Source organism: Lagopus muta, chromosome 11, assembly GCF_023343835.1.
Source record: "Lagopus muta isolate bLagMut1 chromosome 11, bLagMut1 primary, whole genome shotgun sequence".
Classification (NCBI taxonomy): Eukaryota; Metazoa; Chordata; class Aves; order Galliformes; family Phasianidae; genus Lagopus; species Lagopus muta.
In genome coordinates this window covers 6,597,349-6,614,318 of record NC_064443.1, presented here as the reverse complement: position 1 = coordinate 6,614,318, position 16,970 = coordinate 6,597,349, and the positions used below count along the sequence as shown (strand labels likewise).

Here is a 16,970-nt window from a genome sequence, read left to right as displayed (position 1 = left end):
GATTATGGCTTTTCAGAGCATCTTGGGTGTTTAAGGTGAAGAGAGAAGCTGGTCCCACTCCAAAGTGAGGTAGAAGATGGTCCAGCTCACACATCAGTGTGTTCCAGTGTCAGATGTTGGAAGGAAGGACAGGAGATAAGGGAAATGACACTCTAGAAAAGGTTTGCTCTTGTAAAGGCAAGTTGCTGCCATTGTGAGGGGCTGAAAGAGAAGGCAAAACGAGCAGTAATAACCTATATGGAATTAAGAAAGGCATGTTTTTAAAATGCAGTCCTCAGTGCGTATTTACTTAGATCAGACCAGTAATTGACTCTGTGGTTTTATTGGTGTTTTGCTGAGATTCCTCTGGTTTTGGTTTTCCAGGGATTGGGTTTTTTAAGAGTGCAGACTGAAGATGAGTCAGTAGTAAGCCCATCTCCTGCAGTTTGATTGGAGCAGTTTAGAGTTAATTAATGACTGGAGGGTTTTTTGGTACGAAAAATGAAATAGATTTGATATCAACATTGCAGCTCTGTCCAAGTGTTCTTGAGGAGACTATTAAAACTCTCAATTTCTTTCTATTTGTACATGTGGAAGGCATATTTTTCTCTCCTTTATTATTTTCTATGCCATCTTGGTGTTTGCCACTCTGGCCTTGCAAGAGCAATCCCATTGCCTCTGAGCTGCCCGTGGCCCTGCTGAAGTCATCTGGAAATCAGCTGAGAGAAGTGAAATTTGGTTTCTGATGCAGAAGCAATGGTGCTATTAAGTAAGTGAGTGTTAGACATAATAAATAAGTAAATAAATAAAGCAATTCTCAGGTTCTGTCAGTGCACAGGTACAGGAATGGAAAAACGCAGTGGTTGTTATTGAAGTATAGTTGGATATTATGTGTTGTCCTCATGACTGACCATTAACATTTATGTTAAAAATGAATGAAACAAGGAATATTGTGGCAACAAAACTTGACGTATAAAGCTAGCGGGTGACAATATGTTGCTGAGAGGAGAATAACTCAAAGAATAGCTGTATGTGCTGCAAAAAATAGAAAGAGAAAAGCCAAAAGGAAAAAATGTATAACGCATGAGTGATGCAGAAGTGTTTGTGAATGGAAATGGAGATGTGATGTCTTTCTTTGGCCACTTTTCTCCTTTTCCCCTCCATGTGCAAAGGCTGTAAGAGTTGTCAGCTCATCTTAGCCAGGGCTAGCAGAGGTGCAGTAGTCTCTGAACATGAGAAGATTCTTTAAGGTTGTGATAAGAGGCTACCATATAGACTGGGGTGCTGGAGGATGTGGTCAGTCCATTAGGTCTTGGAAAGTTTGTGTGAGAGAGGATGTGTCATGAATGTTCCCTGAATGGAAAATGCCATCCTGAATACTTAATTAAACACAGAGCCCAGCAATATGAGAACGTGTCCAATGAGACCATGCCACTCATAGATCAAATTCTGTTTTGTTTGAGTTTGCCTGGTTTTATTTGTTTGGTTTTAATGTTCATTGTGTAAAAGAAGCTGTGTAGCATCATAAGTGAACCCCATTGCATGGGGTGGAGAGCAGAGGAGCTTCTGGCTGGCGTTACAGGGTCTGGCTATGGACTGGCACCTGGCAGAGCAAGCAACATTGCCTGTGCAGAGCTTTGTTCCTTGCTTTGCCCATTAACTTGGGCTGATTTAAAATATGATTATGATCAACCAACCAAAGTGAACCTCCACTTTCTGCTCTCATTTTGCGTTGCCTCGTGTATTTGTTCTGCAGGGCAGTGCAGCCATGTACCCCCTCCCCAGCTGGGCACCCTGCAGATCATTCATGGCAATGGCACAGCCGTCGGGACGGTCATCGCCTTCCAGTGTGCGGCCGAGCACCAGCTGGAGGGGCCGGGCGTCATCACCTGCATATGGAAGGGGAACGATACCCAGTGGACGGCAGAAGTGCCCTCCTGCAAGCGTAAGGCTCTTCCAGAACCATTCCCAGTCCCTCTGGGCTGCAGTGTAGTTATTTAGCTTTGTGTATCTCCTACAACCCGAGGATTAATTCTAGACATCTGTGCAAGAAAAAAGACAAATTCAATTTCCTTCAAAGTTGCCCCCGCTGACTGTAATTGCGCTCCATATGTGTTCTGACATCGTTAATTATTGTGACATAGAAAAGACTCCATCGGATTTCTGCCTGATCTTACATCACCGGCTCTGGTAGAGTTGCACCCGGAACAAACGTTGCTCTGTAACTACAGGGTGTTCTGTTCTTTACGAACATCTCTTGTAGAGATATGACCAACTAATCTGCAAATGTATTTGCAGACCTCTAATCTGCTGGCTTTCATTTCTGAAGATAACTTGCTGTAAAAGAAACACAGCAATATTTTTCAACAATATCAGGCTGTTGCCTGTGGGAAGCTGCATGGGAAAGTTACCATATTAACAAATAGCATTTGAATGGCACATCATTAATTAACTTTCATGCTGTGTTTCTTCTTATTTATTATAAAACAGTTAGTAATTTGACTGGAAGTAGACTCGAGCAAAAATCTACTGCATGGTACTCTGAGCTGGGCTTTGTAGTATCTGAATTGGGGAGCTCAGTTGGTATCTCAGATTTGTATCATTTTAAATCATTGGTAGTTGGGTAGCTCTTTAGACTCTTATCAGTCCTTCTGAAATTCAGGCGTTCATATCTCTGATTTAAGAGACTCCAGTAAAGAAAATAAATGACAGAAACCCTCCACTTTGTGTAGAGCTGAACCATTCCTTGTGCTGGTATTCGTGTTAGAATAACTAGATGAGTTCTGAAGTGAGATATGTTTAGAGCTCAAAACGAGGTGGCAGAGGTCTGCATTAGCTTTGTCATACCGCATTCTCACTCCTCTTTTGTCTGGATAAACTCATTTCTGATGTCAGATCACTTGAATACAGAGCCTTACAGATACCACCCGTCCATCCCCAAACAGAGGAAGACCAGTTGGTCACTTCCTGGCATATGGCATACCAAAACATAGAGCCATCCTCAGTATGAAAGGCTTCTTTAAACCCACATACCCTTCAGTGTTTGTGTTTGCACTTCCACTCCTTGTCAACCATTGATTAAAACAGTCTGGTAGCTCATCTGCATTTGTTAGACCGACCAAGTTGTGCTTTTTAGTTGCAGTGCTAAAGGCATTGTGTTTAACTGCAATGCTAAAATACTTGTGAACAATGACTTATAAACAGGAATTTTTAATTAGCCCAGTTTAAGATCTGTGTAGCTTTAGGTTGAAGCCAAGATACTTCAATATTGTAACACATGCTTAACACTGAGCTGTTATTAGCATAAGTGTAAAGCAGGTAGTTTTCAGCATGGTTTAATGAAAATATGAGAGGTAAATGTGTTGACCTCAGAAATGTTCTCCTGTGTTTGCCTTGCTGCAGCCATATCGAAGTATGAGACTTTTGGATTTAAAGTTGCAGTGATTGCTTCCATCGTGAGCTGTGCCATCATTCTGCTGATGTCCATGGCTTTTTTAACCTGTTGTCTCATCAAGTGTGTGAAGAAAAGTGAAAGGAGAAGGACTGAAAGGTATGTCAAGAGAAGGTTTTTAGACCTGGCATAAAAGGTGTACGCCTTGTGCACTCCATTGCTGTGATAGCACAGAGCTCCTTTCCAGGACTTGATGCTTAGAACACCATGATGATGTCAACTACTTAATCCTTCATTTGTAGAGGAGAACTTAGGCAAAGGAAAATGTAAAATCAGAAGTATTTAGGTGCCTATTTTTTATAATATTGAATGACTAAAGTGGACCTGGACAGATCTAGGTCTACCCAGAATTACGCAGGAGCTGAACATACAAGTCTTGCTCTCTGGCCCAGTCTCTCTCTCCTTGAATTACTTAAGTTTGGCTGTATCTTCACTTCTCTTCTTCTCTCTCTTCCTTTTTATTCCTTTGCTCTCATCGAACTCCTCTGGGAAATCCAATCTACCATGTCAAAACCATCAAAGCCTTCACCATCTGCAAAGTGTGCTTAGTGCTGTCACACAGATGCGACAAACGAGAGCTGGAAAGACTTAGGATTTTGTCATGCGGCTTGAAGCACGAGACAGTGGGCAGAATTACAAACAGACAAGGAAAGAAGTAAAATTTATTCATCCAGTCCATTATAAAAACTTACTGTGAAGGATGACTGAGTGACCAAATGTGTCTGAATGCTAAATTCAAGCAGTTGTTGTTCATGAGAGCATCCACTCAAATTTACCTGCTGCAAAAAGTGTTCTGTGTGCACCTGTGCTTCATTTCCTTCTCACTTTTCCCTTCTTCTCCCAGTGGGCTGGCTGCTCCCAGCTGAAGCCAATGAGCTGCACTTCTTGTTGATTTTTAGCCACCTCTTGCTTCAAAGAAGCATTTGAAGTGAGGTAACGGAGAGGACCCAAGTGAAGGTCTCTGTGCTCTGAGCTGTGTTTTATTCAGACCTGGGTGGGAGCCAGACCTTCTCTTTGGGGAAAAATTCTGTAATTTCAAAAACTGACTGAAGCCAAAATATGATTTTTTTTCCTCATTTCCCTTGAAAGGATTTTGCATGGCAAAGAAGCCTTTGGTGTCATTCATAGTATTAGGTTTTCACTCACAGCATGAAATAAATTTTTGAAATGAAAAGGATGACTGGCATTTTCAGGATTGCTGCTTTTCTTTCTGATAAGACTATTCATATCAAAGTCCTTGTTGTTCATTTATTTAAAATGAAGTTTTGTCAAAATTAGCCATCCACATGACTTTGATGTCTTGTTATTTTTCTCCTACCAGAGAAACAGACTTTTATTCTGGGCAGTTTTACCCAGTTTTGCCCCAGGACACCAAATGGTTCCCTTTGCTTCCCAGTGTACTGCTGCCCTCTGTCCTGTGGCAGTAGCCTTACTGCAGCTGGGTGTCTGAGAGCTTGAGCAAGTGCACATAGAGGGAGCCTCTTCTGTTAGATCACTTGATGTAGTGGGAAAATGAGGACCAACCTCTGGATGCACAAAGTGTTTCTTGATCCAAAGAGGAGATGTAGGTTTGGTAATACAAAGTGAGAACACTTAGGAGGAGGCTGGTTAAATAAGTGTCTTTTAGGCCATCTCTGAAAGAAAAGGCAGTCTGTATCTGCAGAGCAGGGAATGTGTCCTCATCTCCCCTTCAGCTTTGAAATCTACCTGTCTGCTTTTTCTGGCTCTCATAGTAGATCTGCTAAAAAAGGTCACCTCTGCCTACAAGCCTGCTTGTAAGGTTTCTGATGATCCAACAGGACGTGCCATGCTGTGCTTTGTCCCTGCATTTGGGGAGATGTCAGACAGAGGCATCCAAATACCCTCCCATAGCATAGCCTACTAACAGACCTCACCCCATGGCACAAGCATAGCACCCATTTTCTTTGGTAGAAGCAGGATTGCGTCCTGAGAGGATGGAGAAGTCATGGAAATGAGCATTGCCAGTCCTCACAATCTAATCTCATCCCAGCAGCCAGTGTGATTGTTAGTGACTCTGTGAATGTTAGAACTTTTAAAAACAGGAAAAGCAATTGTGATTTTTTTTCTTTTAAACCCTAGAGCTGGAGAAAGCAGTATGACAAGTGCCTTGGGCACATCCAGGAGGAAATTCTGAAGGCAACCAAACACATTCTTCTCTTCAAGAAGTCAATAAAATCATATAATCATTAAGGTTGGAAAAGACCTCCGAGGTCATCTAGTCCAACCGTGCACCTACCACCAATAGTGCCCACTAAAGCACGTCCCTTTGTACGGCATCTAAATGTTTATTGAACACCTCCAGGGATGGTGACTCCGCCACCTCCCTGGGCAGCCCGTTCCAGTGCCTGATCACTCTTTTGGAAAAGAAATGTTTCTTAATACCCAATCTGAACCTCCCCTGTTGAAACTTGAAGCTATTCCCTCTCATCCTATTGCTGTTATCTGGGAGAAGAGGTTGAGCCCCGCCTCACCACAACATCCCATCAGGCAGCTGTGGAGAGCAATGAGGTCACCCCGAGCCTCCTCTTCTCCAGACTGAACAATCTCAGTTCCCTCAGCTGCTCCCCATATGACACATGCCCCAGCCCCCTCACGGCTGGTGAGATAATAGACGTGGATTTAGATTTAAACTCCTGTAGATCTGTGGTCAGATAAAAGCTCAGGTATGCAGCTGTTCATCACAGTGCTGTTTTACTCCTTGCTTTATTCACAGGGACATGCAGCTGTGGTATCAGCTCAGAACTGAAGAACTGGAGAACATGCATGCTGCTTACTTTGGTTATAAGGGAAGGAATAACAACAACAACAACAAGAAACTCAGGAATAATTCTGTATTTGACGATGTGACTAACATGGCATATGACAACCAAGGCTTCTACAGGTAAGGTTGTTAAAATATAGTGGTTTTGAATGAGGTTGTTGAAGAAATTTTAGTATTTGCTAAAGATGTGCTTAGCAGACTGCTCTGAGGAGGTCAGGGTATGGCAGCAGCACTGACCTGGAGTAGGCAGGCTCACCTGCTGGGGCAGAACATATGGGTTTCCTTGAGCTTGCTTGTGCTGTGGGAGTTGTGTTGCCCAAAGGTGGCAGAGCAGAAAAGCTGAGCACATGGTTATTCACAGCAGTGCTTGGTGAAGCCTGACGTGCAGAGAAGGTTGCGCCAGGTTAAGTGGAGAAAGGTTTTTAATTGGCTTTGTTAAGTGGATACTAAACAGCAGCAGGTAAGTGGCTACACTGTGTGGTTGCGTGGTAGCAAGCTTGCCTAAGAGCCTTAGGAGAGGAGCTAACCAGGGTCAGCCCAGGGTGTTCCCATTCCTCATTGCCTGGAGGGCTCTCCAGAGAAACATGGCAGTCAGTATGTGCAGGGAAGCACAGTGGGATCCTGAGCTGCAGTGTGCCACTGCCCCATAAATGCCACCATGGTGGAAATCCAACCCTGTGGCTGCCCAGAGAAATGTCCATGCTGAAACGAGGTGTGCCCTGTGGTGTGAATGCATGTGGGGTGGGCAGAGGCGTTTTTATTGGTTCAAAAGCACCTCTGAATGTGTCCGGATGTGTTGTCACCAGCAAAAGAAATTTGTGCCATCTGTACAAATACATGTCATTGTGCCTTTGATAACCTCTGAGTGCTCCTTTGTCATTGTGTATGGGATATACAGCACGATCCTTGTTTGCTTTTAATTCACTGCTCCTTTGTAGAGCTTTTCTGAACAGCAATACCTGTGATTTGTAGTGGTTACCTGCAGAAAACAGCTTTATGCAGATTGCAAACCTGCTTCCATGTCACAGTGCAGCTGGAAATTTTATTCCAATGGAGCACTTACATGAAAGTCTGATGGCTGTTTAATCAATTCTTAGCTTTGGGTGTTTTCAGAAAGATGTATAAAGCTAATTGAATGAAATTTATAACCTTAACAGTTTTCAGAAGTCTTAACGATGCAATTTTTAACTTTGGACAACTTCAGTCTTTCACAGTGTAAATGTTTTGAAAAAGTGTAATCTGCTTTTAAAATAGCAGGGATAAATAAACACAGGGCTATCTACAGGGCTTAGAGCTCTGCTGGAGTCTCAGCTCCTTCTGCTGCTTATCTACACCACTCCACAGGGCAGAAGCTGCTGTGTTATGTTTACCGAATTCTGTACATCTTTTCTTAACTGAAACGAGCAGGGAATACACAATTCTTCTGGATAAGTGGCTTCTCTGGGGCCAGAACTAAACAGTTTGATTATTTCTTTAGAAAACTGGAAGGGTGTGCAGTTCCCCAGTGGGGAAATACAGAGGGCAGGAGGATAATGCCTGCGAGCTCTGTTTTTACTGCTTGAACAGTAGAGATGCTGTGTTGGGCACTGGGGCACATACCCACCTCCTGATGCACGAGGCCACTGTCAGCCACATCAGCTTGCTTTGCAGGATGCAGAGGTGATGTGATCCTGGCTAATGACTGGTGAGCAAAAATCAGCTGGAAGAACAGGGGTATCATGCTGTGCACAGCAGAGGAGGGGTCTAGCTGTTTCTCTCATAAAGAACAGATGCTGTTTCTAATTGGACATAGTATCCAAACTGTTACAGGCCAAATAAAATGGTTTTGGTATTGCTCTAGGAACAAGCGTGGTCTGTTATCAGTTCTTACCACACTCTCTTTTCTCACCCGAATAAGGTCTACTTAATCAGGGTTAGTAAAAGCTGTTCCCTTTTCCTGTTTATTTCTGTGTAGTGGATATACACAGAGGATGAGGTGTGGAAATGATGCTAACGTGTCTCGTGCCAAGTCTCAGAGACAACAAGTGGTCTGTCAGCTCTGCACCCCTTGCAGGACAGAATGGTGCGTGTCGCAACTAGGTGAGGTCTCAGCATGCTGTGCTCCAGAGATGTCTTGGCTGATCATTGTTCAGATGAGAACAGCCTTTCAGACTGATCCAGATCTTGCCTATGTGCATTGTCTACCAAACGGTTTGATTTGCTGCTTTAAGGAACAAATGTGCTTTAGTAACAAATACAATGAAAAGCCAGTTCTTTCAGGCAAGGCAAGACACAGGTTATATTTTGTAGAGTAACTCAGGAGCACAACGCTATCATCTGTTGAAGTGATGCCTTAGTTTGCTGATGAGATCAATTTGACTGTAATGAGGTACCGTAACAGAGATCCAAAATGCTGACATGAAAGTTATAAATAATGCAGGACCTGGCTGTTGGACAACTCAGGCTCCAATGTGTTGTTCTGATCCTGTCTGCCCTAAAACGAGGTCCTCATCCCTTCATGTTTGAAGTGTGGAACAAATGTGATGAATATGTAGTTTCACTGGAAAACACTGAATTTTAATGACAGCTGCTGTAACTATAATGAGTCCCATTCTGGCTTCTTGGGTGTGTGAACAAATTGCTTTAAAATGCTGAGAAACATGTTTACGAATACCTGGGATCATTAATGGCTGTGTAGTCTCTGTTGATGCTGCTGCTTCACTTGGGTATAAGGAGCCATAAGGAGGTTAAAAATAGCAAATTTTAGCAGCAGCTCATACATGCAGGAGCTGTAAGCCTATTTGCTCTTTTATAATATTGGAATAGTTCACTAACACTGAGTAGGAACAGCAAGTTACAAGGCACAGGGTACTGGGAGGGATATGCTTCCCCCAGAAGGTTGGAGCAGAGGCAGCAAGTTGCTGCATGAAACAAGGCTGGAGATTAGCAGAAGGCTGATCCTCAGCTGCAGGAGATGAGAGCAGCCTATGGGCATCCTGGCAGCCAGGGTGCAATGCTTGCAGAATTGTGGCAGAATGAAACCAAGGATGTTAAATTCATCCATCCAAGGTGGAAGACCGTCCTCAGAACGGCAGACAGCATCACGCTGCTTTGGATTAGATGATCACCGTGGGTCTCATGAGGACATCAGACATCAGTACTTAAAGTACCATTCTAAGTTTAAGAGGTTTTTGTTCTTGTTTTTCAAATGGGCAAGCTCCTGAGCAGTAAATTTGAGTAAATTGAAGTAAATTTGAGTCTGTTGCCTTGGGATCCCTGCCTGGAGCCAGGAAAGCTGGGCAGCCTGAGCCAGCAGCCACCTCTTCTCCACGAGGCAATGGTGCCTCTGTGACAAATCACTAACATGTGCACCAGCTCACAAAGCCAGCGTGGTGGCAGGCAGCAAACTGCTTTTGGCACATGAGGGCAGTAAAGGCAGACGTGGCTGTACGAATGGCACAGTTACACACTGACATGCAGGAAAGGCATGGAAGTAGTAGTGAGAGTCCAAGGGAGAATGGACAGTCCAGTGTTTTCACCCTGAGGGAGAGCTGAGTTCACCTGGAGATTGACTCCTTTTCAACATCTTTATCAAAGACATTGGCAGTGGGAATAAGTGTACCCTCAGCTGGTTTTCTGATGACACCAAGCTGTGGTGCAGTTAACACAATAGAAGAAAAGGACACCATTCTGGGGGTCCTCAGCATACTCAGAAAGTGGGCACATGGCAGTTTAATGAGGTTTAACAAGGCAAGGTGCAGAATGTTGCACTTGGGTTGGGGCAATTGCAGACATTCTTACAGAGTGGGAGAGAGTAAACTGGAAAAGACAGACTTGGAGGCCCTGATGGACAAAAAGCTGCAAATGAGCCAGCAATTGTACTCTTGCAGCCCAGAAGGCTAGCAGTATCCTGGGCTATGTCACCTGAGGGGTGGCAGCAGGGAAAGGGAGGTGATTTTCCAATTCTACTTGGCTCTTATGAGTACAGTGTCTGGACCTGGTGCTTCCAGCATGAGAAGGATGTGGAGTTGCTGGAGTGGGTCCAGAGCAGGGCCATTAAGATGATCAAGAACCTGGAGTGGCTCTCCTTTGAAGAAAGGCTGAGGGAGTTGGACTTGTTAAGGTTGGAGAAGAGAAGGCTCTAGGGAGACAACATGGCAGCCGTCCAGTACTTGAGGAGAACTTACAGAAGGGGACTGACTTTTCACATGGTCTGATAGTGATAGGATAAGGGGAATGGCTTTAAACTAAAAGAGAAGAGATTTAAGTTAGGTGTTAGAAAGAAATCTTTTACTCAGAGGGTGGTGAGGCCCTGGCACAGCTGCCTGAGCTGGGGGTGTCCCATCCCCAGAGGTGCTCAGGGCCAGGCTGGATGGGGCCCTGGGCACCCTGAGCTGATGGTGACAGCCCTGCCCACGGCTTTAAGGTGCCCCTCCAACCTAAGCCATTCTGTGATTCCATTCTATGATTCCTTTTACTCCTCTGTCAGCTGAGAGGACAACCAGATAGAAACCAGCCTCACTCAAAAAATACATGTAAAGATCAGCAAAAAAACTTAGTGATTTTTCCCCCCGCTGTGAAAGCCTTTGGAAGAAGCAACGTTTGGACTATTCTTGAGGTGAATTATTTTACACAGCTCTAGGCCAAGTTATAAAGCATTCTCTGTGAAGTAGCAATCTGACTGCAGGAGTGAGTCAAATGGAAAAGCCCACGTCTCGGTAGGCTTCAAGTCCTCCTTCACATATCCACTGCAGCTGGAGCATATTATCAGCAAGAAAAAATCTCTTCTGCAGAGAAAGAGGCTAGTGTAATCTCCCACATCCAAGATATTTTTAGCACCTGAATTTTTGTACTGGAGCCCTTTTTGACTATAAGATGCATTACCAGCATGCCTGGCATAGAGCAAGTAAGGGCTATCCAACACAAATGATGTCCAAGTGAAAAGATTTCCCCCAAAAAAGCTAACGTGCTCTTAGGAGAGGCAGCTTGGCGTTTTGAGTGGACTCAAGAAGCAGTGCACAGAGTTGGCAAAATTAGCTCATAGCTTTGGCCTCCACAGTGAAACAGTGTATTTTCTTTTTCCCTTTGATGTAGTGAGGCTGAAGTTTTCCACTACCTTTTATAAGGGGTTCCACCGGAGGTGCAAATCAGAACCTTGTGTTGCTCTGAACAGTGTCAGCGTGTGCCCAGGCCCATGGAGGACATGGCTGTTGGCCAGAGGGGGAAAGACCCTTGGCCACGTTCCCATCTTTCCCTCTGTCCCATCGGGGCAGTTTCCCAGCTGCTTTCCCCCTATAAACATGTTAGTAGAGGAGATTACAAAGCTGAAGGATCTGATGGCCTTTTGCTGGCAGCATGCTGTGGTGCAAGTTTACTGCAATGAGGGGCAGTGCTCATGCTGAGAGACAGAGTGCTGCAGGGCTGGATGGAAAACACAAATAGTAGTAGAAGACACCAGAATAGCCTGAGACTGTCACAGCCCCCCACTAGGAGCTGCAGAGCAAGGGGATGCATCAGAGAGAGAATTAAGGCTCCAAAACTTCTACAGTAGTGACTTCCTGCAAGACAGTCGGGGTCCCCAAAGTGTCTTCTGCACCTGGTGCGCCATGAAGGGCTGTGGGAGCTCACACTGGTTCTGCGTTTTCATTAGATTTCATGTTAGAAGTCAGACTGCCTGAGCTTGGCTGAAGATGCTGCTGTCCTACACGCCGAGCTGGATCTCTAGCTGTGCCTGAGCTCTGCATGCCGTGACCTGGCACCACGCTGGCTGCACAAGGGGCAGAGCTGAGCTCATTTCTCCCTCTGAGCTTCCATTTCTTCTGTCTGAGCCCACAGCTGGTGTGAGGATCCAACTGCCCAGGGATGCAATCTGCATGACATCCTTGTGTGTGGAGAGCAGCAGTGCTGCAGGAAGCAGTGCAGGGCTGACTCCACTGCAAGAAGCATCTGGTGAAGCAGCTGCAAACAACACAGACTGTGTCTCATACAGTGTGCACAATCTATGCCATTCCCTGTGTGAGGACTGTCTGGTTGTGCAGCTCTTAGGAGGGGGGAAGCAGACTCTGGCACAGCCGAGGGGCCTTTATGTGCTTTTTATATAGACAGCTGCACTCTGTGTTGTCCCAACCTGAGATTCTCTATTCATTTCCCCTTATCAGTTATCATGGTGCTTTGTGCTCCACCACCTCTCTGCCACTGAAGTCTCAGCACCTTCTGATGCACCTATTTCACAGAACTGCCAGGCGGGGGAAGTGGGCTGTGGTTTAGTCTTGGGGCCCTGTGTCAGTGGCAGGAGTTACAGGGCACGTTTCCTGTTTACTTAATGTAAGAGAAATAAAAATGCAGTGAAAGAGAAAGCAGAACCAACCAACCAAAGCCTTGCTCCTTTGTGTCAGCAATTTGCACTTATTTCTCAAATGTCAACTATTTGCATCTAGATGGGATATTCAGCATATGACACTCCTGGATGCTCTCATGTTTCCAGCTAGGAATACAGGGATTCTAACCTTCTGACTAGGATGGTTTGGAGTAGCCCAGTTGAAAACTAGCATTAGGGGGCCAAAAGGGGTCATATTTTCCCTGCTAACCTGGGCACCTCCTTGCATTCTGTTCTGTGCTGATCAGTGCCATCCCGGATTGAAAGCAGAGGTGGTTTCAGATGCTTTACACTACCTGGCTGTAGTTCATGCCCCAAGTAGTTTCGTAACAGCTTTTCAGTGAAGGAGGAGATTTAATGTCCTCTACAAGACAGATGTATCTGCAGTGTCTGTACCAGAGCAGTTACTTGTAACAGTGCTTTTATTTTCTGCCCTTTCCCTGTGATCCTGTGCATTCCTGTAAGAAGCATGCTTCCCGCGAGCGCTCCTGCTGGTTTCCTGCAGCCAATGCAAGCAGCACACAGGGGCTGCATAGGATGTGCATAGGATAAGGCCGGGCTGTCCAGGATGCAAGTGCACAGACTGCTGCACTCCCCTCTAACCAAGCGAGGGCTTTCCTTCTGCACCACTCACAGCACTCAAGTGCTCTTAGTAGTATTCTGTAGTTAGCACTGCATTAAATTGAACCTGGAAGCTCATTTTATTGAAAATAAAAAGATGACATCTGCTCCAACTCTACAGATCTTTCCAAGCACTGCACCAGCTTTTACAAACTCAATTATTTGCACCATTGCCACCTACTGCTTTTAATGCTGGAAGAGGCGAGTCCCTGTGTTACAGCACAAGCAGTTTGCAAAGTGCCCGATATGCAAATAAAACAGATTGGAAGGTTCTGTATTCTCATTAGAGCAAGCAAAACTGAAGTAACTTTTCCCTTCATGCCTACAGATTCCAGGAGGAGTGGACTCGGGACATGGCAGCTTCGGGGCGCTGCAAAGCCAGTGAGCGGCTGCCCAAGCTCAGCAGCAGCAGCAGCACACCTGAGAGACCCACAGTGCCGGGACACAGCACTGCTCTGCACACAGTGAATTCAGTCCATGTGGTTGAGGTCTATGGACACACAGACAGATACAACAAACCCAGGTGTCAGATACCTGGCTAGCTGCTGGCTGAAGTGCACTTGCTTCTCTGGACCAAAAAGAAGTGGATCAAAATAATGTGCCTTAAAGATAACGCAGGAAGTTAACTATTCATTTGAATCTGAAAGTTTTATATATTACAAAGTGGTTATTTAACAGGAATACTTTGAGGTCTGATATAAATAAAATAAGGAATGTTGAGGCTGGCCGTCAGCAGCCATTCTCTGCAGTGCGCTGTGTGTTGTGGCCGTGGCAGAGCACCATGGCTTTGTGTACCTCCAGAGAGGAATGGGAGCCGGTTTGTGTCTCTGCCTCATAGAAATTCACTGGTGATAATTACACATTCATTATGCCTTCCTTAACCCGTGTTTATTGTAAACATATCAGGAAGAAAAATCCCCCATATTTTTACACAGTGGTATGATAGAATGACAGTAAGATGTTTTTTAATTAAAAGCCCCTCTTGTTCTGCAGAAGGGAGGCCTTACTGCTTAATTGCACTGCTCTGTGTTTAGAGGCCATGGATGGAGTGGTGCAGCAGGGCACAGCCGCAGACCCCCAGCTGGTCCAGGAGCCCTGAGGAGCTGCTGCTGCTGCACCCAGTGAGTTTTCACCCAGCAATGACATTGCAGCCTAGAGTAAAGCAAGAAGACAGCAGGTGTTTAGGTAAATCTGATTCTGTGATGGAAGTAAAAGTAGTAATGAGTTAGCAAAGCAGAATTTGAACCATCATTGCTGCAGCTTCAGGAAATTGTGAAGGACGAGGAAGGCTGGGGAAGGTGCAAAAGGGCTTTAATAAGGGGAGAGCTGAGAAGCACGAGAAGTGCCAGGGAAAAGGTGCTTCTGATAGCCACAAAGACCACAGGATGTATGCTTGAAGTATCAGTTGGCACAGAAGGCCACAGGAAGCAGCAGTGCGAGTGGGTGCATTCAGTGCCTCCGCGCAGAGCACCAGTCACTGGCATTTATTGAGGTGTCTAATCCAAGAGGCAGCACAGTTACAACAGGATAAGGAAACAACACCCATGCTGTCTTTCATGAGATTTGTGGCTCCGTTCCCTCTGGGTCTGTGCTCAGTTTATGACAGCTGCACCCCCTGGAGTTGGTTTTATTGCTCACATAAACATTATTTATTGTCAGGAGGAAAAGGAGCGCTGTGCAGGGAGATGAAAGCAGCTGAGAACCTATAATAGAGGCTTAAGTACACATGCTTATTAACCCTTAAATGCTTGGCAGCCAGTGATCTCAGGTTCAGGTTCCCATTTCTGCTCCAAAGGAAGTGCATTTCCATGTTTTTATGGAACAACTGAAACAGCCCGAACTGCACACACAAGCACAGTGCAGCCCCCTCCCTGCAGAGGTGCTCAGAAATGAATCGTTGCACATTGCAGGATGATAGGATAGTTCCTTGATGATAGGATAATTCCTTGCAGATGAAAAACCTGCCAGCTGTGTTTGTCAGAGTACTGCTCATTTTCTTTCCCTGCCCTGGGCTTTAGGGCTGCTCTCCTGGAGCAGACAGCTCTGCTGGGACTGCTGCACTGCTCTCCTGCTCAGCTTTGGCTGCTTGCAGAAAACTAAGAGATAGTTTTTAAGATCTTAAGCTAAGTACTGATGAGGGACTGGTTTTTAAGCCAGCTGACACGCTGTTTGCTGTAGGAAAGCTTCTGATCCTGACATCCTTTTAAATGAAAATCCACTCTTTGGAACAAATGAAAGAGAATCTGTTTGCCATGCTGGGAAGGCTCAGTGTCTATGCAGTGCTGGATGGAGCCCTGCACCCCACCCTTGGCAGAGCCCTTCCTGGGGTCACAGGGATGGGGAGCCCTCATCACAGCACAGCACAGCACTGTGGGTTTTGTGAGCCCTGGCACAGCTCTCACTGCTTGTTTTCTTAACGTGCAATGTAAGTTTGATGTGAAAATCAGAGCTTCCAAACAAAAATATGTAGGTGTCCCACTCTCGTGTTTGATGGGAGGAGTTTCAGACTGGAGGTATCCAACAACAGAAACAACCACAAGTCCCTTTGGTTTCCTTGATGATGCTGACTTGGCTGGGAGGAAGCCTGGCTCCTGCTGCTAGACTGCCTGGCAGTGCCCGTATGGCCCTGAGCTGTCTGCTGTGGCTGGGAAAAAGCAAAGGATACGTTTGGAGCCGTGGATCAAGGAAGCATGGATGGACACCAGAGTGCTGCCATGGAGTGAATGTTGCTTTTGTTGGGCTTTCCACGAGGGTACTGGACATGCCAGCATTCAGCTGGGTACCCACTGCTGGGGGTCAGCCTGGGGGCTGGGACAGCTTGGGGTTGGGTTGGAGCGGGCAAGAGGCACAAACATCCTGGTCATCAGTGAGGCTTTGGAAGCACAGGAACTAGTGAATCTGCTAAACCTTAGTGTCATATAGGAATTGTTTGCTCAACTTTTTGTTTTTTGTATCTACAATGTCACACAGCACAACTTTTAAACTTTAATTGAATCCTCTGCTTAAAAGGACCAAGCATAAAGCTCAGCAGCATGCCAGGCCAGTAGCTTCTGAGATTCCTCTGCACATCTCTGTGTGATACAAGGAACCTGGGCCACTCCCTCCTTCAGTAACAGGGAGAGGTGACCTTTCTTACTTATATTTTAAGAACTGTTACAAAGAAGGCTGCTTTACGGAGTGTGTTGAAAGGCTCTCGTGCAGTCACTCCACCACTATCCATGGCTAAGGGCCACAACCAGAATGCATCAGCTGATGGGAATGCTGCAGTTCCCAGCCCTCTCCAAGGCAGGATGTTTCAGAAGCAGTCTCCTCTTGTGCTAGCCAGTGCTAGAATGCACTGCAGTGGGGGAAACGTGAAACTCTTCTGGCAGAGCAGCAAGCAGGGAATGAAAGTTCAACTGACATAAGACAGAACTGAGCAGCTTGTTCCTGGGTCCCTGGCACTTCAGCACGTCTGCGCTTAGGCTGTCTGTGTGCTCAAGGTCACAGCCCCATGGCCGTGCATGCTGGTGTCCTCACAGGAGGTGCCTGCAGCTGGAGGCTGCACCCATCGCTCCCAAACCCATGACTGCACAGCACCCTTCTGTCCTCCCTGGCCCCGAGTCAGGTGGAGCTCAGCAGGGTGGTAACTGCAGTGTGAGCACAGTGCGGGCAGGGGCTGTGCTCTGTGCTCGGCACTCAGCTCCATCTCACTTTAGCAGCTCTCTCAGCCTCAGTTTATTTATTCACCTGTTTTAAGGGGAGGATACCCAAATGGCCTTATTTGCTTCCTGCCTTCAGAG

The 16,970-nt window shown here is 45.8% G+C and overlaps 1 protein-coding gene across 2 annotated transcripts in view; it reads left to right on the top strand.

The window, feature by feature from the left end:
• The window catches only part of SUSD3 (sushi domain containing 3), a 52,496-nt gene extending 36,818 nt beyond the window's left edge, over window positions 1–15,678 (top strand). The window contains exons 2-5 of one of the 2 annotated variants that reach the window (XM_048957166.1): window positions 1,736–1,924; window positions 3,382–3,529; window positions 6,165–6,332; window positions 13,517–15,678. In XM_048957166.1, coding sequence (XP_048813123.1) covers window positions 1,736–1,924; window positions 3,382–3,529; window positions 6,165–6,332; window positions 13,517–13,730 — 719 coding nt within the window. In that variant the 3' untranslated portion in view covers window positions 13,731–15,678. The remainder of the gene's footprint in view (window positions 1–1,735; window positions 1,925–3,381; window positions 3,530–6,164; window positions 6,333–13,516) is intronic. The other variant, XM_048957168.1, reaches the window with a different exon arrangement.
• The last annotated feature ends 1,292 nt before the right edge of the window (window positions 15,679–16,970 follow it).